This window comes from Larimichthys crocea, chromosome XV (genome assembly GCF_000972845.2).
Source record: "Larimichthys crocea isolate SSNF chromosome XV, L_crocea_2.0, whole genome shotgun sequence".
Taxonomy (NCBI): Eukaryota; Metazoa; Chordata; class Actinopteri; family Sciaenidae; genus Larimichthys; species Larimichthys crocea.
In genome coordinates, this window is record NC_040025.1 from 13415595 (window position 1) to 13442779 (window position 27185).

Sequence of the window (27185 nt, forward strand, 5' to 3'; positions counted from 1 at the left end):
ATGCGCAGTGAGTGCAACTCTTATGAAACAAAGTAGTGCAGCAGCAGCTGATCAGGTACAGACGGAGTCACAGGCTGCGCGCACGCACGGACCCGGGGCGATCTGCAACCAGCGCACAGCGGCACGACGGGAAGAAATGCGTCTTTCTTTGGGCTTGACATAAGTGACACCTCCGGGGAGCCAGCACGAGGTAAGACGCGCTGTTTCTGCGGGGAGTTTGGACACAAAAAGCGGCTGGACTCGGATAAAACAGCGCCACCGCCGCCGCTTACATAAGCTCTGCTCCGGTGACCCCGTTTCTGCTCTTCAGAGATGTTTGTTTGTGTGCCAGAGACCCGAACCTGGAGGCAGACTGTCTCCAAGACTTAAATCTGAGCTCCTCTTTAGCACTCACTGTGATTTCATCTATTTCTTTATTATTATGATGATTATTATTATGATGATTCGGTGGAGGAGGCTCCCCCTCTCATTCAGAATAGACGCTGTGACCTAATTTCCATTTGCAGAAGTCATCACTGTGACTTGACACTTGGCCTAACAGAACTGTATGTTCTGTCCACAGACCAAATGTACTCATGTCAGGTCTGCTGCAACATTTAAATATGACACACATGGATGCTTTAAGGACACTCCGAGCCTTTGAAATGTTCCATACTTTTATTTTAAGACAGCTATACATGTCAATTATTATTTTAATTAACTCTTAATTGACTTTTTCCACCATTAAAAGTACAATGCAACACTTAAGTATTCTCACACACTCTTCTGGTGTCCTGTCCAAACACATTCAGTCATTTAAAGGGCCTCTGGCGCAGAGGGTATTATAGTAGTAGTAATTAATGATATGATGATGGATGATGCTGATGATGAGATGATGATGATGATAAATAATAATAATAATAAATAATAAATATATAATAATTAGTAGTGTAGTAGTAGTAGTAGTATAATAGTAATATAAATAATAATTGTAGTAATATAGTAGTAGTAGTAATATAATCATCATAATAATAATAATACTAATATAATAGTAGTAGTAGTAGTAGTGTAATAATAGTAAATAATATCATAATTGTGAGTAATAATAGTCGTAGTGTATAATAATAATAATAATAATAATAATAATAATAAGACTTTATTTATATAGCACCTTTAAAAGTTTTACAGTACAAAGTGCTTCACAGTGCAGAAGGCCACACAGTGTAATTAGCTGTGACACTGCATGTCGACAGATTCAAAGATAATAAAATAAATGAACAGTCAATAAACATAGAAGATGAATAGATGAAAACAAAAAGGCAAGTCTGTCAGAATGAGTTTATTTCAAAGAATTCCCTGGTTCAGCTCGGTCCACATGAATTACAGATCAGCCCTCGGTCGTCCTGGGTTTTCTCCTCACTGATGACAAACGTTTGAACGTCACGGAGGCTCCTTCCTCTACAGAGATGATCACCGGCTGTCGGGTGTCTCCTAAATGTGCCAGAGGAAACTGACTGACAGCACACGTTTTTATTTTCTCGATGTCACACTGTAAAAATCATCAATGTGGCAGAGAATGTGACGTGACGTGACAAATGATCACGCCGGGGTTGCAAAGCCGAGGCTTGTCGGGTTCGTCTGGAGCCAAATCAGCTTATTATCTTGGCTTAATTACAATGTTTGTGCTGTGATCCACCTCATAGTGCCCAGCATGGCCTGAACTTTCCTGGGTAAGACGGATGGAGTGTTTGTAGCTGGTGGTTTGGTCCAATCAGGAGCGACTTAAGGTGCTACAGCACCGGCAGTCTTACAGTGAGCACAGGCTACTGTCAATTAACGGCTGTGAAGAATTTGATCAATTAACAATAAATTGGCAGACAGTGCACATCTAATTAGTAAATTTATGAGCCTGGCAGTTTGTAATTAGTTTCTTCACGGGGGACGATGAGATTAGAGCCGGTTAAAGTCACTCCAAGGCCTCAAACATCCACGATGGACCAAACCAAGTCCTCATGGGGGTGATTTTAGAGAGTGTTCAACTCGAGCTTTCTCTAGAAACTGTTAATAACTTCATCATTTAACTTGATTGATTAACTTATTCGATCTCGGTCTCATCATCATCTTATTTAAAAACCTCAGTTTCCAAAGAGGCTTCAGGAAATCGAGGTCTAGGATGAGATGATGAGTCTCTCTGGGATGTAAACATCGTAACTTCACGAGCTAATATATGTGTAGTGATGATAGACAAAGGAAATGTTATATTATCTCTGTTCTAGGGCTGCAGACAAAGGTTGTTTTTAGTATTTGATTCATCTGTTCATCATAAATTCAGTTTACTATCATAGAGAATGAAATAAACCAGAAAGGTTTCACATTTGAGAAGCTGAACTAATCACTGCAGCTCTAATGAGTTCTGATCATTGTGGTTTTGATCAAATATGGTACAGACGTCTCCATGTCTTCATCTTCAGTTGGTCAGATTGTCTGTGGCTCGATCAGTCGTGGTCTTCATTAACACAGACCGAATCTTGAATGGTTAAATTCACAACTACCGCTAAGAAACTGCCTCGTTTCGTCTGCTCCACAGTGTTTGAGGTGAATCCAACCAAAGGCATGCGTTAAAAATAACTATATAGAAATATGTTTACGTGTGAAAACTCCTCGTTTATAGAGCTGAAGAAGAAAGTAAACTATAATTTAGCTTGGCTGTTTTTAAGGCAGATCCATTCAGAGCATGTCAACTTGACATTTTTCAGAAGAAACTTCTGAATGGATGTCAGACTTTGACAACAGATCTGAGAAATAGCTGCTCTTCTTCTGTCCAATGAGGAAGGAGTGTCCGCTTAAAGCTCTTTCAGCATCATCTGTCTGAATGAGGCACGCCGGCCAGCACGGTTAAATTCAGACCGAAGCGTTAGAGTCGCGGTAAATCTTGTTAAATCAACCTGCCGATGAGCCAAAAAGACGGTGAGCCACCCGGCTGATTATCCATATAAATGAGTCAGCGGCCGTCCATCTGTTGGGGACGTCCTGTTCTTCCATCAGCTCCTGAGATTCACACCATGCCATCCCAACAATGAACGCTCATGAACGTGATGCACGACTTTAGAAATAACCGAGGCTTTGTTAACATGTTAACACCTGTGAGGCTGCAGAGTAAATCCCTGAGTGTCATCTGTCACTCTGGCTGCTGGAGCATTGAGACCTTGATGTTTTAATGCCTGTGGTCTTAACTGTGGTCCAGGTTTTCCTCCTTCATGCTATGAGTCGATCAACTCAGTAATCCAGGCTGACATAAACTAACTTTGATGACACTTTTTAAAGAAAATCCGTCATAATTACAGCCACTAAAGATGCATCAGTCCTCCTGCTGTGTGCTTTGTCGTGCTTTTGCTCCAAATAAAATTTAAAATATCTAAAAAGCTCTTTGTTCTGATCATTTGATGGATTTCAGCCAGATGAAAGACACAGAGACAGAGACTGGAGGTGATAAAAGACTGGACTTCATCCGAGATCGCTGTACGTGGTTCAACCACAGAGCCGTTACCGTCTTCATGTGCTGAGGGCCGTTCTCGTTCTCGTCACTCCTCTCAGTTCGTCTGTGACTGTTAGAAAATATTGCTGATTCCCAAAGTGCAAGGTGGCAAACGTCTGACTTTCCGAAGCCAAAAGGTGATTTCTAAAAAAACTGACGCAAGCAGAAATAAATCCTCATGTTTGATTAATTGTAGAGTTCAGCAGTACGGCATGCTGGTTTCTTACTATAGTCATCGTTCACAGGGTTGGGCGATACGATGGTGTACACGGCGTGACGGTGGAAATGTGTCCACTGCTGCGTTTTTTTGGCGACCTTGTCCACTGCAGGAGTGTCTCTGCTGTGTGCGCAGAACAGGTCCGGATTCTTCTGGATCTCGTGAGGTACCGCAGAGGTCCTCATGTCCGAAGACGAGACTTAACTAACTCAAGTGCTCCATCGTGTTATAACGTTACTGTGATGGAGGATTTATAGCCCTTTTTAGATATTTATGTAAAAACCAAAGAGTTTACTCTAATTATTCGATTAACAGAGCTGATTAAACGAGCATCCTTTGACAAAACTCATTTGTATTCATATTTATCTCAGGTTCTCTTTGTTTTCTCGTTTTTCTGTCTGTGCCTGGCTCAAAGTTTTATTTTACTGTTTGTACTTTGCTGCCAAATGCCTAAAAATGTCTGAGCGGATGATAGAAAGCAGAAGCAGAACTCTTTGGATGTGATGGTGCTCCTGCTCACTTCTATTTTTGGCCTGTTCCACGCTCCTGGCAGCTAGTAGGAGTTGGAATGCCTCAGTTATCTCTGCTGTTGGGAGACGTTCAGTTTTTTTGTACTCGCCGTGATAAAACAAACACACACACACACACACACACACACACACACACACACACACGTTCTGTTCAGTCCGTGACGTTTTCATTCAGCTCGATAAAGAAGCTACCATTCAGTCTCTGCTCTGACCAGCTCACCGACTCTTCTTCGTCGTCTTCGTCACTTTCAGATTAAAATGGCCCCAAATTCTATCCACTGGTTCCGGAAGGGCCTCCGTCTCCATGACAACCCGGCGCTACGGGAGGCGGTCAAAGGGGCGGGCACGGTCCGCTGTGTTTACTTCCTGGATCCTTGGTTCGCAGGCTCCTCCAACGTCGGGGTCAACAGGTGGCGGTAAGACGATTTTTATTTTTATTATTTGTTCATTTCAAGATTTCTACAGAGCTTTTGTTAATAGTTGTTAGACTGCAGCCACTTTCCTCTTTAAAGAACCAATCAGATCAAGTTATGACGTATCACCTGATCCTATCGTGACGTTTGTCAGGTAAAATGGTCGAGTACTGCACAAGTTTCTGGTTAAACTCATCATGGCTCATGAGTAAAGATCCTTCTGTTTTAGGCCAGCAGCCTAAAAGATTGGGAAGTGCTTGCTTTAAAAATAATATAAAATATGTTACCGGTTTTACTTGAGTTAAACATCAAATTAAATATTTTAACCTGTAATCTTGCCTAAATTTACCATAAATCTATATCAGAAAAATATTCTACAATATTGAACTCTACTGTTGTTATTTTAAAAAAAATATTTAGAATATATTTTGTGAAATTACAATAAAACATTTGCAACCCATGTCCAGATCAGACCTGTAATTGAGGACCATCGATACTTGTAGTAATTCATCAATTAATTCAAGTTTTATGATAAAAAAGTAGCAACACATCAAATTTTTATGTTGGTCAAAAAGTTTTAAAGGAGCTATAATCAATATTTTTACATGAAGATGAATTATCCTGCAGCTTTATTCTTTATCTGATGGTGATGGTGGTGGTCGAGCACTTAGCAGCTCCACATATTTTCCTTTTGAACACAGTCTGTGTGTCTGACAGAGTCATAGATGTGAATTGTACGTTTTATTCCTTTTGTACGATGACGGCAGGAGAGCTGCTGGAAGCTGTGACTCACATAATGAGCGCTGCAGTGCTCCGACACACAGCATGATGTCAGCATTTCTCTGCTTTTGGACGAGAGGCTTCTCGATTTTAAATGCTGAGCTTGACGGAGGGAGAGATGATTTACCTGCTGAGAATCTGGAGACGAAATCAAGAATGAACTCTTGTGTTTTTTGGTCGTTTGTCGTGCTTTTAATACACAAAAGAAGATTTCTTTAAAGAAGCCTTCTTCATTTAGGTGGATTGAAGAGGTGGTGTAAATAAAGATTTACATCTTTGACCTGGATGCAGCTCAGCTGCTTTCACAGCCACAGCGGCATGTTGTTTCAGTGTCCGCTCACATACATTAATCCCTGTTATAGAGGTCAGTGGGAAGGTAGCAGGCCTCTGTGGATGGAGCGTGGCAAACTCTAGGGGGAGTCTGAGAAGTAGGTTATTAGAGAGAGTGTGTGTGTGTGTGTGTGTGTGTGTGTGTCATAAAGCAGGAATATGTGTGAGTTCACGTGAGCATTTCTAAGTCTGTTTGTAAAGCGTCATATCTGCTCTGCAGGGGAGGACAGTCGATGTCACTCCCACGTTCAGTATTCACTCACTGGCCCCTTTTTTTTTGCTATTTGTAGCCTCCACACAGGAATAGTCAATCTTGGAGTCAGTGACCTGGTGATCTCCAGCTGGTCTGTGAACTAAAACTGGACGGTTGGTAAAGATGTAAACTAATCGGCGATGGTGGTGTCCATCACATGATGCCTTCCAAAACATCATTCATACTGTAGGTCACCACTGAAGCAAATGCACTAATTTGTTTTTGTCAGGTTGTCTCTGTGTTTACATGCTTCATTAATACTTCATGAAGGTGTTAGCCTGACATCAGCGAGACGCAGATTCAGAAACTTTGTCACTTTGTTCATTCCATACACTTACCTTTTTTAAAACATATGTTATCGAATATTTCAGCGATTAATCTGAAACTTTGGACATGTTTTGTCTCTTCGCTCTCTTTCATAGTACCAACTTTTTGACCCTGAGTCGCGAGCGTCACTGTTTACAGTCCGTGTAGAACACGCATATGATATGACTACTTAAATGAAATCAATAATTAATCAAATACTCGAGGCAAAAAAAAAGATTCAAGGATTTTTTTGTACTCAAATTGCTCGAGTACTCGTTGCAGCTCTAGTTTAGTTCTGTTTCGATGTCCATACAAAGTCCTACATGAAGTCATGCTTTGGGGGGGGGACTTGAACCGGCCACCCTCCGGCTCCGGACTGAGCTACTGCCACCTCTTATTGTCCGTTTGTGCTTTCAATCACTCATCTTAACATGTCACCACAGCAACGTCTTGTGTATCCATCCTCGTGTTCTCATGGTGATTTGTGGCCTTGGTACTCGCGTTTAATTAATTCTAGATAACTGACACTTGTGTGCAACCATGTGTAACCATGCAACAGAAAAGATGTTTGTCTACATCGAAGTATTTGGTAGTAACAGTAATAAAAATACTTAAGTTGGTTTAAATTTCTAATTTTCCCCCATTCATCGTTTTTTAACCTCGAGCACCACAGCTCTCCAAACAGCTTTTGTCGTTGGTGTCGTTAATGTCGGTGACGCTCTGAGTCTGTCTCAGCTCAGAAGAAAAGTAGTCCCATCTTTGTCAGTGGAAATGGGCAGGAAATTGCAGAACGTGTCCCACTTACCTGGACTGAGGCGGTGACGTGCAACAAATGCACTGTTGTCGGATTCAAGGCAGAAGCCGAAAATCTGCAGAACGGGTCACAAGACTGTGCATCAGGGTTCAATTAAGATGAAGCAAAACAGAATCGAGGTCGCTGGTTTCCGACATAAACACACATTTTAAAGATTCTGCAAAGTAATTTGACCTGTCCCAAATATAGACGCTCAGAGTTAAGCAGGTGAGCTGGACCAAACAGATGTCTGCAGCACTAATAGCCGTCACATGCTCGGGCAGCGACACTAAAACCTGTCCAGCTGCCCTGACACCTGCAGCTCTGTGTACGGCAGACTGTCATCCAATTACAACTGTTATTTTTACCTCAAACTGGGACTTAAAATGTCTCGTAGGTCTGTTGTGCCTGGATTAAAATGTTCCAGGGGCTGACCCGTCTTATGAATGGGGAAACTAACAGTGAGTGGCGTCAGTCTACAGTACGTAAATATGATGTTCTGCCAACTTTTATCGTCACAAAGAAGTTCGTTAACAGTCTTTATTCTTTACTCTTCCTCCTAAATCCTTCAGGACAAACGTAAAAACTATAATATTTATGATGCATATTTAAAATGTATTACAATATTGATTCCACAGTTGCAATAGTTCATATCCTCAGCTGTTATTTCTATCGTTCTGAATCCTTTAGGACCACAGAAGGTGTATTTTTGTTTTGTAGTTTTTAAGTGGTGAGACACCCACATTTGTACTCCCTAGTGTCCAAAATCTGGACCATCCATGGACCATCCATGACTGGGAAGTCTTTCAAACTCGTTGCCATCACTCTCTATACACTGATTATAACGTGTGTGAACAGCCTTTTTGACGAGTTATAGTGATATTAAAACAGATTTTTGGTCATTAAAATGATGATATGATGAAATACCAACTAAACACAAACTACAGTTGGACTCAAGTGAAACAACTTTCCAGTATAAATAATATAATAATATTATTAGAGTAAAATGTGACAATAAATATATCAACTTCAATAAAAAAATCAGAATAAAAACTGTTGTCAAACATTAAGGCTGAAGCTTTTTGATTAACATAGAAAACTTCTGATCAAATGTTCATCTTCAGTTTTCACCTCTCGACTTTTTACATTACGTTATCATTGTCAGGTGTTAGTTAAAATACGAATCAGGTTTTCATCCCTTCATGCGTTCATCTTGACTTTAATGGCAGTTGCACACAGTTTATCTTTGTTCAATAACGCAGAAGCAGCGAGTCGTGTTTGAAGTGCTTCTTTGCTCCTTCATCAGCGCCACACAGCCCTGACCTATTTCCTCAGTGTTTTCAAGCCTCTCCTGTTCGAGGCCGAGATAATTAAAAGGCCGTGTTGTAAAACAATATTCTGAAAGAGCTTTTTAAAGTGTAGGTTCTGCTTTCATGACTGAAAAACAAGTCTAACCTTACATGACTGGTGTCGTCCTTGTTGCTTTTCAGTCCTTTCACGACTGTCTCGGTTTCTCTCGGGTTCTTAACAACAGTGGACTCATTTCTTTGGAATGAATCTGGGATGCGTCTTCCACGAAAACGTTTGTTCTCTAGATACACCACGGTGTCATCAGCGTGCAACACGAGCTAACAGTAGCAGAGTCCAACATGACGTTTGGCTCTGCAGTCTGGGTCTAGTTTTGGTTTCTTTGTGATGTTGGTTCATGGAGCCAACTTTAATTTGGGTTTGTTCTTCAGCTTATCGATACCTTCAAACTTTTCAGGCTTTCTAGAAACAGACGGAGCGTCTCTGTCTACTTGTTGATGTTGTTGCGTTGGAGAAAGTTTGTTCTGTAGCTTCAGCTCGTGCTGTCAGTCCTTTGCTGATCAAAGTTCATTTAACACCTCTGGATATAGTCTGAGGGTCCCACAGGACTGCAAACATTGACGTTATCAGTTCGGAAAAATCAACTTAAATGTGCGTTTCAATGGCGCAGTGAGCAAACATGAGCCATGGTGCTATATAACAACGGCGTGCTAGGTAACAAGATTAAGTTTGGGAACAGAAAACCAATAAAAGGGAGGTTAATCAATTGTTTTTCAGTCCAGGGGGAGAAAATGTGAGACTGTTTTGTGCTGCAGATGTAGGTTAGTGTGCCACGGCATGAAACTTACGTGATCGTGACCTACTTGTGGGAAGGTTTGCCTCATGTGGCCTGCTACCAAACGGAAGAAGACCGGAAGACCCTGGAGGGGAAGAGATAAAACATCGTTTAAAAAATGTCACTTAAAACACGTCGTCATGAATTATCAGCCATAATACGCAACAAGTGAGGTCACGGGCGTCATCACGTCATTCAGCCGCTGAAGGTTACAAACTCTGCCGTCAGATCTGTCTCTCTGCCAAGGCTGAAGTTTTTAAATGTCTCACGTCTGCGCTGGAATAAAATAAATTAACACCCACCAATGACGTGGACTTATTCGAGATAGTTGCCAGGTAGGTTATTTATTTTTGCTTGTGATGAAAAAAAAAAGATAAAAACTGTCACACCTAATTTGACTTGAGAGCTTTGACACACACACACACACACACACACACACACACACACAGTTCTTCTCTACTCCTGATGAGTGACAGATATTGTGTGAGTGTGTCTTGCTTACTTTGTGTGTTTTGAGTGTGTGTGTGTGTGTGTGTGTGTTTGTACAAGGCCAGAAATGAGGTTACTAGGCTTAGCAATTGTGCTGTAACACAGTCCTCTGTGTGTGTGTGTGTGTGTGCCTCAACAGTTCAGTTCTTCTCTACTCCTGATGAGTGACAGATATTGTGTGAGTGTGTGTGTGTGTGTGTGTGTGTGTGTGTGTGTGTGTGTTGTGTGTGTGTTGTGTGTGTGTTGTGTGTGTGTGTTGTGTGTGTTGTGTGTGTGTTGTGTGTGTTGTGTGTGTTGTGTGTGTGTGTGTGTTTGTACAAGGCCAGAAATGAGGTTACTAGGCTTAGCAATTGTGCTGTAACACAGTCCTCTGTGTGTGTGTGTGTGTATGTATGTGTGTGTGTGTGTGTGTGTGCATGCAGATGTAGGCCAGAGCACTTATATAAGGATTGATGTATGACTAGGCAGGAAGCCAACATACACACACAGACACAGACACAGACACACACACACACACACACACACACACACACACACACGAATAGAGGCAGACAGGAACACGAAGAGGAAGTGGCTAACGCAGCAACACACAGATGAACAGAGCGAGCTTCACAGAAACATGGACGCACACACTGATGCTCACGCGTGTGCACACGCAGACGTTTGGGTGAGTGCACGTGTGCGTGCACGCTTATCCGCGTCATGTCAGGCTGCAGCTGACAGCACGTCGCCTCACCTTGACCAAGTTCTTATTATGTTATTAAAGAAAGAACGATGCGTTCATTGTTTTCCCTTTGTGCATAAATACAACAGTCTCCATGGTGACGCATGACGACTTCAGAACCGCGATGTCACCGACTTTTCTGTTATGTTTAAAAGCCAGAAGAGTTTACACACATATTTGAGATTTTCTTTTGGCCTTTTTGAGCTTTATTTAACAGAGACAGCTTGAAGAGTGATGGGAATGTGGAGAGAGAGAGAGAGATGGGGAATGACCTGTGGGAAAGAGCCGCAGGTCGGATTCGAACCCTGGGCCGCCGCGGCGAGGACTGAGCCTTCATACACGGGGCAGCTGCTCTACCGACTGAGCTAAATGCCGCCGTACGAGATAATTTTTTAAAGCTGATTTTGACTTCTGGGAAGAAAATATGAATAATAAAAATGCTGCTGCTGATAATAACAGAAAAAACAGAAACGTGCTCCTGGCTGTGCAGGAAAGGTTTTAAACCAGAGGACGGAACAAATGTAAAACCCGCTGCACCGATTATTCGATTGGTCGTCGACTTTTAAACAACTGTCCTCGAGTGTAAACAAGAGGGCTTTTTTTAAATGATGGAGACATCCATACAGCAGAAAGGCAAAAAATGAATCTCCACAGTTCAGAGTAAACATGTTTCCACAAAAAACCTGAAAAATGTTCAGAGCTACTGGAACCGGCTGTAACCAGGCAGCGTCATAGCAACAGTAATGAAGGAAATGATCACCAGATGAAGCGATGTTGATCGTTGGTTGCAGTCCTAGTCCTCAGGTCCTGGTTACTTCGATAAGTCTGTTCATAAAGATTATAAGTGTGAATATTAAATTTAAAGGAAGCAGCTGACGGATGTTCCCGTGTCTTCTGTGTTGCTTCACGTGTTGAGTTTGTCTGGCATAACCACAAAACCTTTTGTGTGTGATCCGATCTCGCTGTTACTCATGCCTGCGGCTCACCTCAGGTATGAGCTGAAGCAAAAGTATTTCACTCACGGAGCCTCAGATCTTCTGATGGTTCAGAAGATGAGCTCATTTGTTGACATGAGCCAAAAATACCTTGAAGTGTCTCACAGGCTTGTTTAAGTCAAAGCTCCAGCTTCAGTCTGAGCTGGTTTAGAGAAAGACCAGCCCAGACGGTCTGCTCTGAACTCCGTCTACTTTAAGCATGAACAGGCACGTGTGCCTCAAGTGTGTTCGACCTTGCAGCCCGGCGCCGCCCGTCTGTGCGGGGATTGGGAGCAAACGGAGCTTTGTCTGTCAGCGAGCCCTCCTCTGGTTTAACGATCCGCCTAACGGGGTCAGACGGGAGGGAACAGAACTCGGCAGAACATCGTCTGTCTGCTTTGGCTCGGCCGGCTGACTTGTTCCGCTTTGTCTGCGATCCCGCCAGATTCTGCTGATGATGATCAGCGCTGCCCGTCAGACACAACACAAGTCTAGACTGGTGATGGCTCAATATTTTGACCTGCTAATGAGGTGATGGCTGGTACCAGGCCAAAACAAGGGGCCACTGTCTCAACAGTCTGTCTCTGTGAAGCACTACGGCACAGAAATCTGTTGACTTTGTGAAATATAACTCTGAGTGGAGTTTTATAATGTTTGTTTAATGCTTAACCCACGAGGCTGCCTGCAAACTGAGAGATTAAGCTGCTAAACCATGCAGAAATTTGTCAACTAGTGATTTAAAATCTAGTAAAATCAGTTCTAATCGAGACAGAAAGATTGTGCAGAGAGGCTAAAACAGGTGTGATGTGCTTTCTAATAACTGTTTTATGTTGAAACTCCTGAAACAGGAAGTGGAATAAGCTGAGACGCCCTCGCGGTCTCGGGCCTGCTGCATGTCGGACACGTGTTGCTGCTTCGTACCGTGCTCCAGTTTTTCCCTGGAGGGGGATTACACTTTATCTCTCGTTCCACTCGTGGCTGGATCAACGATAAAAAAAACGGAAACATGATTTCACTGGGTTTGCATCAGTGGTCGCCATGGTGACAGATCCACTGTGCTGTGATTAATTAACTAAGTGCGACACTTCAAACCTAAAATTTGAGCCACTTGTTCTTCACACACTCAGCGATGAGGTGAACACACACCCTGCTTCTCAAACACAGATTGGCAGCGATGGTGGGAAATGTTCTATTAAGCAGGCGGCCATCAGAAGACGCCACCCTTCCTCCAATGGAAGAGTTGTTAACAACGAGACATGCTTTATTATAGAGCATATTATTATTATTATTATTATTATTATTATTATTATTATTATTATTATTATTATTATTATTATTATTATTAGGAGCAGAGGCTGATAAATAGAGCTCCATCTAAGAATTATTTTCATTATCCATTAAATCTTTGGGCTATAAAATGTCAGAAAACCATGAAAAATGTTGATGTCTGTCTTAGTTTTACCTGGTTTGGGTTCAGGATTGTTGTTCGATCCCTTAGACACTCCTAAGATGCATCAGATGCATAAAACAATCTCTGTTGAGGCTTTTGTTAGTCTGAAACAACTGTGACTGAACTCCAACGTCCTTTTTGAAGGTTGAATCTGCAGATGAATGACTCGCCCTACTCCTTTAGAAAGACTCTTCACTGAGACTTAGACCTTCAGTCCTGTCATGTAATGACAGTTTTAACAGTGTGAGCTGAATTATTATTTATTATTTCAGGGTTCATAACTGCCTAATAGTTGAAATAGGCTTCAGTCACATTTAATGAAGACATGACGACCAGAACGAGGAGGCAAGAACGAGCCCAAAGTTTAATTCATCCATCCATGCCACTTACTCTCATCAGCTGACTGCCATTGGGTGAGAGGTGGAGGTCGCCAGTTCAGTTTTTGTTTTAATGATCATTTATTTCCTGGAATGACGAGACGGAGGCGATCTGAAGCTGAATCAGTTTCTCGAGGCCATCAAATAAATAAATGCTCATCTGTGAGTAACTATTTTAAAAACTGGATGACCGGCGTCACAGACGACCTCCATGCAATCCTTCAAACGCCAAAACCTCTCAACCTTTTCTAGTTTGGAGAGATCCGTTTGAAACGCCATCCTCCTCCATGGAAATGCTAATGCATGCTGTGCTTGACCTCTATAAGCTGATATCTGCATGTGAATGAGGAATCTGTAGGCCAGGAACAAAGATTCAGCTTCCGCTTGTGCTCGGAGTCCATTATGTCTGAGCGCTTTGGATGGAGGTCAGACCATTGGAACTATTAGAAATGCAGAGATGGAACTCATTTGATGACAATTTAGCTTTTTATTGCTTTCATATGCAGATACGTGTTTATGGAGATCAGCAGATATGTCATTCTCGTCATGGGTGAAGTTTCTACTCAGACTGTGGACGAAGTCTTCGCCCAGGAGAAAGCAACACTCAGTGTTTACTTCAGATCAGTCAGTCATGAATTTGTTGCCCTCTTACTTCTTTCTTTGTGTTTCCACTGTTGGTGAACTTTGTGGAAGACGAGACAACGAGCTAAAAATCATTTGACAATAAAAACGGGTGAAATGTTCGTAATGAACTGTTGGACGTTAATGATGCATGATATTGTCCTCGAGTATGTACGAGAAAACTGAGATTTAGTGTCTTGGTTTTCTTAAGACCTGCAAACAACTGACGTGTTACAAGATCTGACCTGCAAACCAGCTTCATGCATCATAGTGGCACATTTGTCAGGAGTGAGCAGAGGGAGATCTTCTTCTCTCTCTTCTCTACATCCTGGACTCTGGTTTTAATTTAAAGACCGAGTCTGCGAGAATTAACGCCGTTCCTGCCTCCTCTTTGTCTTTCCTCTTCAGGTTTCTCCTCCAGTGTCTGGAGGATCTGGACGCCAACCTTCGGAAACTCAACTCTCGCCTTTTTGTCATCAGGGGCCAACCAGCCAACGTGTTCCCACGGCTTTTTAAGGTCAGTGTCGACAGACTGCAACGGCTCTAATGATTTAATTTGAAGAAAGACGCATCATGAAGCCGTCGGGATCTGATGGGCAAACTCTCTCTCTGTCTGGCTCAGGAATGGAAGATCTCTCGGCTGACCTTTGAGTACGATTCAGAGCCTTTCGGGAAGGAGAGAGACGCTGCCATCAAGAAGCTGGCCATGGAGGCAGGGGTGGAGGTCATCGTCAAGACGTCACACACCCTCTACGACCTGGACAAGTGAGGAAAATCAAAAACACACACAGACATACAAACCCTTTAAAACTCTTTGTTTGAATCCAGTTAAATTCTACATCAGCCTGGCATCTCAGAGCACGTTATCCAGCTCTAGGTATGAGTGGATGTCAGACTCTCTGCCTGACAGGAGTCCTGCAGCAGTCAGCAGCGCCATCTTGAGTCCATGCAGAGAAAGACAGGAACACAAAATCATCCATCGACACCTGTCTTACACTGATGGATGGCAAATCTTAGAACCTTCAAACGTAAACATGCTTTTCTTTTGTAACTCTTTACCGAGGGTATTTTTGAACCACTGTTTCCCCGTGATTTTGCATCAAAGGAACAATAGGTTTTAAAAACGGTCCAGTGTTCTGCAACCCGGCAGACAAAATGAGGCTACAGTGTGTCACCTTTACACATCCAGTGCTTGTTTTTGGCAATGACCGGCTCAGATTACTACAGATAGATCATTTTATGTCTCAGAACAAAGAGCTGCTGGATTGTTGTAGTAAATTTAAGTTTAGATTTAAATCTGAGCGGTCTCCGTCTCTGCTCCCTCTGTCCAGGATCATAGAGCTGAATGGCGGGCAGCCTCCTCTCACCTACAAGCGTTTCCAGACCCTGATCAGTCGACTGGATCCTCCCGAGATGCCCGTGGAGACGCTGTCAGACTCCCTGATGGGTCGCTGCGTGACTCCCATCTCCGATGACCACGGAGACAAGTACGGGGTGCCGTCGCTGGAGGAGCTGGGTAAGAAACCGAGCGCACACGTTAACAATGAGGTTTTAGGTGTGTGTAGGCAGCAGGATGTTTCAGTATCACCTCATACTCAGGCTAATATGGTGAACGAAACTTCTAAAATGCTTCATTTTCAAATGTTGTTTTGTCTAAAAAGTCTAGAATTAATGCGCCTTAATGGAAATCCCTTCTACGAAAGTCTAGAATTAATGCGCCTTAATGGAAATCCCTTCTACGATTAATCTGGACGCTCGTTAACCTCGTTTAAAGAGTCATTCCAGTTTCTCTATTTAAAGCTACGTCTCGTCTAAACCTTCATCTTTGGATTAATCAGGTGGCACGTTCGCCTTCGTTCTGTCCAGATGTTCCGGTTTCCATTCACAAAATGTTCATTCACACTCACACAGCTGCACTGCACGCTGCTCTGTAGCATCCGCCGCCTGCACCTGTGCAACAGTTTCATATTTCCAGCGTTAACTGTCTGAAAAAACGTCGGTGCAGATGTCTGGTTGATTCCACACAAGCTGCGATTTAAATTAAGCAGGTAACACGTTAACCCTCTTACACTCAGTCAATCAAGGCGTCTTGGTTTCCATTCACAGAAGGCCACTTTCCATTCACAGCCTCACGGCGCTGCAGCCATCTGCTGCTCGCACCTGCACCGGGTCCGCCAAGAACTATTTGGGTCACCCGCTAAGAGCCAAGGAAGAAAGCTTGTCCGGTTAATATGTAATTATGTAAATCGGGTGCAGTTAGGAACGTTCGCTAAAGTGGATTTGTACATTTAAAATCTGACGTACAAATTCGTTTTGTTCCCTGTTTTCACCTGGAAAACCTTTGACAGCTGGAAACAGTCGGATCCAAAACTTCGGACATTTGTAAACATTCCTAAAATAAAACTCACTCAAAGGCCGCGTACCATTTTATCTGGAAGAGGGTGAGCATGAGCTAAAAATAGGTCTCAGGCAGCGATGACAAAATGTGTGTTTTGTTTTTTCGCTGACGAAATGAAACTAAAATGTTGCGTCGCCCCGAATGAGTAAGAGAAAAACGGAGGTGTAATCATGGTGAGTCATGATTTATTATTTTTTTTTAAGACGGGCACCAACCTGACTTCAGAAATCCTTCGACAAGCACCGCTCGACCCACAAAAGTATTCATGCATGAACTCATCCTGACCTACAAAGTGACAGCTTAATGGGTTTTAGTACAGCACACTTTAGTGCAGCGCTCTCTTTTCAAACTATTGTCAAACAGCAGACACATGCACACAAACGCTGAAAGTGACAAACTATGAAGGATAAAAATGATTCAAACTAATCAGCATTTTCATCTAAAGACTCCTGGATTTATAGTACAGAGGGGATTAGCGTCAATTGATGATGTAATAAAGTGACCGTGCACGTCACTTAGTTCAAAAAACGACGGATTGCAAGTTGACAGTGTGTGGGAAGATCGCAGATCTCTCTGCTCAAGCTCAGCGTACTCGTAATCTAAATTTAGAAACCAGCCGACGCTCCGGGTGAAACCGCCGAGGCAGTTAAGACGTGTCTGGCAGGCTTTGTGGAAATTAGCAGCAGGTTGGAGCGCATGCTGATCGCCTGGATGAGACTTTGTGTGTTGTATAAGATTTTTAATTTAACAAGCATGACATAACTGAGCGACATACGGAGATGTTAGTTCATCCGACGCACCGGCACGGCGCTGTTCCTAAACCGCAGAGGTGATCTAATGTTTTCCAGGCTTCGACATCGAGGGCCTGCCTTCAGCCGTGTGGCCCGGAGGAGAGACCGAGGCTCTGACGAGGATAGAGCGCCATCTGGAGAGAAAAGTTAGTGCTGCGCCTCCTGTTGCAACACCAGGAGACACGAAACATCACAGCATGGAACATTTTAGACCCTCCAGTGAAGTTTGATGATTTAAATTCACCGTGTCTCTTTTTTTTTTTCCAGGCCTGGGTGGCTAATTTCGAACGTCCCAGGATGAACGCCAACTCGCTGCTGGCCAGCCCGACAGGCCTCAGCCCGTACCTGCGCTTCGGCTGCCTCTCCTGCCGCCTTTTCTACTTCAAGCTCACGGACCTCTACCGAAAGGTCGGGTCACAGCTTCCTCCAGCTGAGCTCACTTTGATTCAGACTGTTTCATGCATTTCTAACCCGCTGTCTCGCTGCGTTCATTTCCATCCAGGTGAAAAAGAACAGCTCCCCTCCGCTCTCTCTGTACGGCCAGTTACTGTGGCGGGAGTTCTTCTACACCGCGGCGACCAACAACCCGCGCTTCGACAAGATGGAGGGGAACCCCATCTGCGTCCGCATCCCCTGGGACAAAAATCCTGAAGCGCTCGCCAAGTGGGCCGAAGCGAAGACAGGTTTCCCCTGGATAGACGCCATCATGACTCAGCTGAGGCAGGAGGGCTGGATCCATCACCTGGCCAGGCACGCGGTGGCCTGCTTCCTCACCAGGGGGGACCTGTGGATCAGCTGGGAGGAAGGGATGAAGGTGAGGGTGCAGGGGCAGGGTGGAGGAGAGGAGGGATGAGGTTTGATGACTAAAAGTTGACATTTGAAGATTAGATTTAGAGATTAGAGTGTTTTGAGTGAAGTGACGTGGATTACACGGTCACACTGTGTCAAATCTGTCTCAGAATCAGCAGATGATCATCCAGCTGGATCGCCTCAGATGCATCGTGTTGCAAGCGGATGCAGGATGCAGGCTGGACTGATGTAACTCTTTGTTATCAGGCTGCTCCAATAAGTCTCTGAGGACTTTGCAGTTAATTCAGAATGCTGCTGCACGTGTTCTGACAGGAACCAAGATCAGAGATCACATCTCTTCCTTGCATTGGCTACCTGTTAAATCTAGAATAGAATTTAAAATTCTTCTCCTTACTTACAAAGCTCTTCATGGTCAGGCACCATCGTATCTAAAAGAGCTCATAATACCTTATTACCCCTCTAGAACACTGCGCTCTCAGGACGCTGGGTTCCTTGTGGTTCCTTGTGGTTCCTTGTGGTTCCTATAGTTTCCAAAAGTAGATTGGGAGCCAGAGCTTTCAGCTATCAGGCTCCTCTTCTGTGGAACAAACTACCTTTCTGGGTTCAGGAGGCAGACGAACACCTTTAAAAATAGACTTAAGACTTTCCTTTTTGATAGAGCTTATAGTTAGGGCTCGCTTAGGTCATCCCTTAGTTATGCTGCTGTAGGATTAGACTGCCGGGGGACTCTGTGTTCTGACAATATGTTTGTGTTAATTTGTTCTGTACACGTGACATCTATTGCACGTCTGTCCGTCCTGGGAGAGGGATCCCTCCTCTGTGGCTCTTCCTGAGGTTTCTTCCACCTTTTTTCCCTGTTAAAGGTTTTTTTGGGCAAGTTTTTCCTCACTGGAACCGAGGGTCTAAGGACAGAGGGTGTCACTCCCTGTACAGATTGTAAAGCCTCAGAGGAAAATGGACTTTGTGACTTTGGGCTGTACAAATAAAATCTGATTTGATTAAACTGAGCTAAATTAAACTTATTAGGAGTGCTTTCCTGATTTCTTAAGTTCCTATTGATTTATATTAAGACTTGTTTTACTAGTTTACTATCAGGTAGTGTTTTTTTAAGAGCCCATACGATGCTCGAACTGCAAGACTGATTTCCTCAGATTACTGAAACAGCATCCACATTTTGAGCTGTAATATTAAATGAAACCTTTTCTATGTGGATTTTCCACCAGTGTGGCTCTGCAAAGACACTAAGGTAGTCTCATATTCTGTAACAAACTCTACAGTGACACCAAAATATTACCACAAGCATATTTTTTTTTATATCAGATAACATGTACCAACCTGTCTCCAATATGCCAGAATCTGCCGATAATACGAGCCGACTGGTTCCTTCTTGACTCTGGCACTCGACCAGATCAGGAAAAACTCCCCCAGGAAAAACCCTGACAAACACGAGCAGCCCGCCAGTTCGTCCATCAGAGTTTGTGTTACATTAGAAGAGCTCTGCATCAAGTTCACGACAAACATCTGGATAACGTGCCGCCTGGTTCTGTGTTCGCAGGTCTTTGAGGAGTTGCTTCTAGATGCAGACTGGAGCGTGAACGCAGGCAGCTGGATGTGGCTGTCATGCAGTTCATTTTTCCAGCAGTTTTTCCACTGCTACTGCCCCGTGGGCTTCGGCCGGCGCACCGACCCCAACGGGGACTTCATAAGGTGGGTACCTTTCCTGGCATCGCCCCTTGGTGCCAACCTGCTGACCCCCCACAACCTGGATGGCACCCTTCCTCCCTCTGTCTCTCTGGACCACACAGCATTACAGGGACACACTGAGAGAGGAAACACATCTAGACATCCAGACACATCTATGCACACTCATATGAATGCATGTTCAGAAGATAATATATGTAACAGGAGATGATTCATTCTGGGCAGGTTTGAGGGCTCGAGTAAGGAGTTTTTGTCCCTCATCTTCTTGGTAACACACTCAAGTTTTTAGAGTTTAATCAGCTGTTTTAATGACTAGAAATATACACACACACACACACACACACACACACACACACACACACTCTGCTCACACACCATCACAGCTTCAATTTACCAGACAAAAGCAGAGAGAGATGGAGGGATAGAGGGGGTACCCCATCCAGATCTCTGGGTAAGTGAATAAAAGAGCAACATCCTTCCCTTCCTCTCCTCTTTTTATATTTTTATTTACATTTTTTTTTATTTGCCCGTCGGTCCATTTTCTTTTCTGTTAAGACTTCAGCACTTTAGTTTTTGGAATCAGGCATGATGTCTTTTGTAATGATTTGTCCACTTTTTTTTTTTTAATTGTTTGTGAATGTCCCTTTGGTGATTGCGTACACGTGCGTATCTTTAGTTGGTATATATTTATAACTGTTGCCTCCAGATGATTTTTTTTAGATGACTTCTTCTCTCTCTCTGGTTGTGGCTCTGTGTTTTTGTGTCTTTGGCTCATCTGTTGTTGGGGGATTGGGGGAAAAGTTCAGCGATCCCTCTCCTCTTCGTAGATTGTAGCTGATTGCTTTTAAGATGATTGGCCGTTCTCACGCCCCACGTTCTCACGTGGTCGCTTTGTTTGTTTCTCACCTACCTATGCAAACCTGAGGGACGGGACTTTTGCTCGCGCCCCAGCAGCACCCTCTGGGCGGGTTTGTGACTCGGTGGCGTCTCATTTCGTCAAAAGGGATTCTGACCGCTTGGTAGGGGAATGCAGACGCCTCGCTCGCATTCGTTAGGCAGGGGACTATGAAGCATTCCCCAGAGGGTAGCGAGGAGAGGCGTTGGACCAGCTGTAGCTCTGCCGTCGCTGTGATTGCACGGTTGGCACCGGTACTCGTTACCTGTGCCGTGCCACGCGAGCCGGTCCATTGTCCAAGGCGCTGGGCAAAGCCCCTCGTCCGACCCTTTGTGAAATGTTCAGTGGTGCTCTGCTTAGGTGAATGCAGCCTTGTCGGATCAGGTGGAGCTGGAGCAGCGGCTGGTACAGTGAACACACACATGAGATATGAACATGACGCTGTGGCATCCAAACCGGATTTCACTTGTTGCTTCATAATCAGGCACCGTCACTTCCCCTTTTATGCACATGATGTCACAGTTCACTTACTAAAGTATTTAACCAAATATTTTTAACCTCACAGTTCACTTACTAAAGTATTTAACCAAATATTTTTAACCCGCTTTAGTTAAAGTATTATTTTCAGTTCAGTTCAGTTCAGTTCAGAGCTTTATTGTCCCTCCAGGGGAAATTTGATTTGCAGTGACAATGCAACTTGCACAACAAACAATAAATAGACAAACAGTGACACAGAACAATGACGCAAAGTAAAGCAACCAAAACTTGATTTAAACAATTTCTAAATGAAGTTAGAATATAAGTGACAGAAAGCAAAAAGTCTATAAAAGGTAAAAAGATAAACAAATGCCACAAGAACAGTGCAATTTAAGAGTTGTGCAAATTAATTGCATTGATTGCATTAGTATATACTTGAAAGTATAAAGTAGTATTATTATTAAGTTGTTTTTTTAGTTCTTTAACATTAAATTCTTAATTAAAGAATTCTGTTCATGTTGTTGTTTGTTGCTGATTGAGTTAATTCTGATAAAATAATGATAAAAAGTTGTTTTTTAAACAGATAACTCGTGAGCATGAATTCACTTTAAAGTTGTCTCAATAGTTTCAGTCTCTGAGGTTTGTTGTAGACGTCACAGTCCTGCACGCTGGAAAGCTCAAAAATTAAAGATGATTATAGTTTGTGGTACCTGAATGCATCACTTCACAGTGTCACTTTATGACTGACAGACACACTCCACCACCACCACCACCACCCGCTGACCTCCGCGGGCTCCGCTTGTTACCGGCAAGTCGCGGATCTTCCTGGCAAAAGGGTTGCAGTCCCTTTTGGTGAAATGAGGGGGCCCCCTAGTGGGCCAGCCCAGAGTGTGGCGCTGTGGTTGTGGGAGGGGGGACAGTCAGTCAGACCACTTAAAAGACAACCACCACAGTCTGAGGGACAGGGGGAGCAGGCATGAGCTCTTTTCTCAGTCCACCATTGTCTGATCATGGGGTGGGGAGGTTTGGGGGGAGGGTGGAGGCCTGGAGCTGTGAGGTATAATGGAAGACTTCTGTTATCGACTCTGAACTTTTAGTCTCATTTAAAGCAGATGTTTAGATTCAGACAGGCTGAGGACACGAGGATGTCGACGTTAAAGATTAACACCAGTAAATATTCAGACGTGGAGATGTGTTTTTTTTTTTTGTTTGTTTGTTTTTAGCAGATTTAAAATATTTTTTCCAGTGGCGTGTCAGAAAAAGAAGCAGATCTCTCGATGGCAGAACTTTTCCACTATACACCCGCTCCGGTCAGGGTTGGGTGGAGGGGTGGGCGGGGGTGGAAAGGGAGGGAGGGTTGGGGTTGGGGTTGGGTGGGGGTCAATACACTCTGCTTTCTAACCGCGTGTTACAGTAGACGTCTCCTAGCATCCATCAACCCAATCGGCAAGTGATCTCTCTCCCTAGTGACGGGGAGGCGGTCTCCGTAGCGACCGGAGCGCCGTCTGTCGTGTTCTGTGTGTGTGTGTGTGTGTGTGTGTCCACCAAGGCCACACCACCACCTCCACCGCCGCAGCCTGCCCCGCCCTCTGCCCCAACTCCACCCCCACCACCACCAACCGCCAACCACCACCACCACCATCACCCCCCCGCCCTCTCTCTGCCTCTCAGCGCTGCACTGTGCCACTTCCCACAGTTCCCCCCCCACCCTCCTCTGTCCCGTCTGTCTCCCCACCTCGGACTGGGTAAGGTCGGACCAAGTGCACTAGGTAGGTGGCTTCTCTTTGTCACACGGAGCAAATCCACGACAGCCCAACAGAACCGAAACAAACAGAAAGACCAGCGTCAGCAGGTTGGAACGGTACTGTGAGATGTTGACTTCTCTATCTTGTTGCAGTCAGTGGCTTCATCTCCTGGAGGGATCATACTTTTTTTTGTCTTTTTGCGGTGTGGCTGCTATCGCACCAACTTTACAGTTTAAATGTTGTTCCGGGACCACAGCCGCTCGTTTTTCTACCACGTTGTGAACTTTATTAGTCCTGATTGCGCACTGGGATGGTAACTCACTTCAGTGCAAGAGTCTCCAACAAGTCCAACAGTGACTTTTGTACTCATACTCTCATGTACTGTAGCCATACTGTGCAGTGTTGTGGTTGTTTGTAGCTTTTATTTTGTAGCACCTATTTTTCCATAATACTTGTAAGCATGAAGTGCTGAAGACCAGCATGCTGTTATGAGTCACAGAACATACCGAGGCTGTAAAATTAATAAATGTCTCATATGAAGCAACTTTTCAATCATAAAGTAAGAAAGCACCTTTTATTTTTGAGATTAGCATTAAACTATACATTTTTTCTATACACAGCTGTTAGTTTTTTTTCTAGTAATACTCTAATATTTTGAAAAGTAATATAACTTCCTCCCCCACCCCTCGTTTTACTCTGTAACCTTCCACGTCCTGTTGACACAAGCCGGCAAATCTAATGTCTCCCTGTGCTTCCAGACGATACTTACCTATCCTCCGAGGTTTCCCCGCTAAGTACATCTACGACCCGTGGAACGCCCCGGAGTCCGTGCAGGCTGCGGCCAAGTGCATAATCGGCGTGCATTACCCGAGGCCCATGGTGCACCACGCAGAGGCCAGCCGGCTCAACATCGAGAGGATGAAGCAGATCTACCAGCAGCTAAGCCGATACCGAGGACTGGGTAAGACGTCGTGAAATTAGGGTTCAGTGGCGGGTTCCTCCGTTTGAAATAAATAAAAACAAAATTAAAAACAAATGTGTGTGTGTGTGTGTGTTTACAGGCCTGCTGGCATCAGTGCCGTCCACCAACGGGAACGGGAACGGAGGAATGATGGCCTACTCTCCCGGAGAGCAGCAGCCAGGGACCAACAACAACAACAACAACAACTCACATTGTGAGTCATCTTTAAAATAACGCAGACGTACAGATGTGTCACACGTGTTCTTCTGGTTTTCAGAAATGATAAATCTGTTTCTGTGTTTCTCTGTTTCAGTGCCTGGAGTGTCGGGGAGCTCCGTTGCGACCGGTAACGGCAGCGGGAGCATCCTACTCAACTTTGACAACGAAGAACAGACGAGACCAAGCAGTGCTGGACAACAGCAACGACTGCAACCGCTGCCACAGCAACAACAGCAGCATGGTAGGTCGTCCCCTGACGCAGACTTCTTCACCTGTTGGCATTTTACATTCAATAAATAAAAGAAGTAGTTCTACTACCAGGAGGAACATCACACTGACTCATAGTTTGGGGATGTACCAGGGGAAGTCTTCAGGTAAACATGTGACCGCGAGTCCAGTGTTCCTCCTTTATGTATTTTCGTGCCATTGTTTTATTGAGTATGTGATGCTGTCTGTTGCAGGATACCACTCAGTGCCAGACGCCAGCCAGACCATCACCAGCAGCCAGCTCTACCACGAGTTTGCTGTGCCTCAACACCCGGGTGAGAAACTGATGCAGCAGAGGCTCAGTGTGCATGAATGCTCCATCACCGAGCAGCATCATACACCTCACATGTAGATATAACGACGTTTCTCCTTTCTCCTTCAGGACTCCTCCTGCACACCAGAGGCATCACAGGAAAGAGGGAGCGCGAGTCGGAACGTGACGGCTCGGGGGAGAAAGACCCGGCGTCCTGCTCCGTGCACAAGATGCAGAGGCAGAGTGCAGAGGTCAGACTACTGCCCCGATGTCTTTAAAGTTCACGACGTTTATGACTGTGTGTGTGTGTGTGAGAGTCTGTTTGCTCTTAAATAACACCTCACAAATATGAAGTGTCATTAAAATAAAAGACTTAATTTCCTCTTCTAAACAGCTGCTTGCTGTAGCTTTCATCAAATGTCATATTGTATTTACAGGGAACTATTTCCAGCGGTGCATGAATCCACATTTGGTTCTTTGACGTATTTGCAGGTTGAGTCAAAGATGCACTGACGATAAGATGAATGGAATACAGCCGGCTTCAGTGACGCTTGTTAGCGAGATCTGTTTGTCTGCTCGTGAAAAAACTGAGATCAAATCCGCTGGAATGTTTAGTCTCTGTCAAATGACGTCTTTTCTTTTGCTTGTAAACTTAAAAAAATCTAAACTCACAGATCAAATATTTGGAGACAGACTCGGGTGACCGTTTATTAGGGAGATCGTTGTGTTGCAATATATTAACAGGTGTGAACTAGAAATGTGTCACTACGATTCAACACCATCACAAACCCCCTCCACCCAAACAAACCTGCACAGGACACAGACAGAACAACTCATTTCACAGTTGGCATGTCTGCCTTAGGCCTTTCAAAGAACAATGACAGATATAATAACACTGGCATCGCTGATACTCTCAGTAAAAACCTGCAGCTGTGACGCCAAGTCAATGCGGAAGTGCCAAGAACTGCAGTTCCTCTAACGTCCACTTGAGGCTGGCTCCAGAAGTGAGTCAGTCTCCATAAGTCCCCATGTTAGACAGCAGAAATAAACATGTTTACAGCCTGGTACAAAAAACAGAAAATTTCCCCGTTCATGACAACTGTACTGAGGGTGAATTTATATACAACTCACCTGTTCACATTATATTAAGGCTTAAAGTTATGCAGGATTAAGAGCGTGGACGCTTTGATTGACAGGTGGGTGCAGTTTCTGCAGCGCCGATATTTAGATATTTGACCAGTAGGCAGAAGAAGCAGTGCGTCCAAAACGTCACGCGTGCTCTGTCCGTCCTTTATATAATGTCACTGGTTCAGACAAAGGTAGTCCAAAGAAAGGATTCTCAATAATTTATCGCCAGCTGTTATTTAATCCTAAACTGGCTCAACAACTTGGAAATGGATGTAAGCTACATATATAGAAGAATAGAACAGATACTTGATTGATTATTTGATCATGCATTTTAACTGAAATACAACCCCACACACACAAAGGGCTCACAGATGGTGCAGCACCCTATTACAGGCTAAAGGGCACCTCTCCAGTTACCGGTCCACCCTCAGTACATTGCTCCATGCTGGAGTTGAACCAGCAACCTTCGGTTTCCATGCCAAGTCCCTACAGACTGAGCTACTGCCACCCTGATCAGTCGACCTACACGACCTCCATAAACCGGTGCCGCGTTGCAGTATCACAGGAAATACAAAACTTATTTTAAATTGCATTCCAGCGATCTTATTTTTAGTTAAAAAATCAGCTTTGTCGTCATAGATTTATTAATATTGTGATATAGAATTAATTACAGCCTCTATAGAGGATTTTAATAAACACTTATACACAGTGCATGGCCAAAGCACCATAGTAACGCGTCTGTGATGGCAGGAATGTGCCAAACAAGCTTTTTTTTCCACAGCGCTGTCACAGGTGAATTAGACAGTGGCGTACCCTGCCGCATCACGACATGATAATGTCTACCCATGACCTTTCCTGTGTGTCTTTTGATGCCACCGGCGTATTTGCTCGTCACTCTTCATAATGAATTATAAATGTAATCAACGAAGTGAAGGTTCATATGATGACACACGTTTATTGTTAACTCTTCATGCTACCCGTGACAAAGCAAATAAACCGAGAGGTGCTATAATGTGTAATGTCTCTCTACTCCCACTGCTAAGTAAATATTTTTCATCATCACACAGTCCATAGGCAGCACACAGTCATCCATGTAAATGTCAGCCTGTCGTGAAGTTGCCATGCTCACAATAAAAAAATACAATTTGAATTCAGCACGGTAGCTATGCAAAACAGAGTGTGGGAAAAGAGAAGTCACAGTCGGTCTGAATGTTTCTCTTGTATCACTTTGAGCTCCATAGCAACCAAAAATCTGATCACAATCAGAAATGTGCAAAGTTTTTCTCTGTGTAAACCACTTCTCATCTTCCCTGCAGACCACCTAGAGCGGACCATCTGAATCCACGTCAGTCACCATCGAGAGAGCGAGAGCGAGGAATTCCCAATGTCGCCGCCTGTCCTTCGAAAAACTCACGGCGCTCCGGACGTGACCTCTTCAAACACAGTGCATGTAAAAACTGTCTTCACAGTCAGAAACTCCCCCCGGGGGTGTAAACATGAAGGTGAAAATGTGATTTTTATTTTGGTTTTTGGCTCTCGACAGTTTCTGAAAGGGCTTCTTTTTTTTTTTTTTTTTTGGCCTCTGACCGTTTTTGAAAAGGGTTTTTTTTTTTTTTTTTTTTTTTA

At 43.9% G+C, this 27185-nt stretch overlaps 1 protein-coding gene and 1 long non-coding RNA gene across 2 annotated transcripts; one reads left to right on the plus strand and one right to left on the minus strand.

Annotated features, from left to right (window-relative positions):
• LOC104934341 (cryptochrome-1) lies at window positions 1-27130 on the plus strand. The gene is made up of 15 exons (XM_019267066.2): window positions 1-190; window positions 4514-4677; window positions 14323-14431; window positions 14537-14679; window positions 15246-15430; window positions 17161-17249; window positions 17371-17511; window positions 17606-17917; window positions 19469-19620; window positions 23490-23692; window positions 23793-23906; window positions 24006-24152; window positions 24373-24453; window positions 24561-24682; window positions 26876-27130. The coding sequence occupies exons 2-15, from the start codon at window positions 4520-4522 to the stop codon at window positions 26882-26884; spliced, it is 1965 nt and encodes a 654-aa protein (XP_019122611.1). The 5' UTR covers window positions 1-190; window positions 4514-4519; the 3' UTR covers window positions 26885-27130.
• LOC113747707 (uncharacterized) lies at window positions 20228-21151 on the minus strand. Its single transcript, XR_003463823.1, has 2 exons — window positions 21111-21151; window positions 20228-21067 (listed from the first exon to the last, which is right to left on the minus strand). It is a non-coding gene; the product is annotated as an uncharacterized LOC113747707 (long non-coding RNA).
• Window positions 27131-27185: the final 55 nt, after the last annotated feature.

Coding starts and splice junctions, on each gene's coding strand:
- LOC104934341 (XM_019267066.2), top strand. CDS start 4,520: ATGGCCCCAAATTCTATCCACTGGTTCCGGAAGGGCCTCCGTCTCCAT. Junction 14,432..14,536: donor TGTTCCCACGGCTTTTTAAG/GTCAGTGTCGAC, acceptor TGTCTGGCTCAG/GAATGGAAGATCTCTCGGCT. Junction 17,512..17,605: donor TCACGGACCTCTACCGAAAG/GTCGGGTCACAG, acceptor ATTTCCATCCAG/GTGAAAAAGAACAGCTCCCC.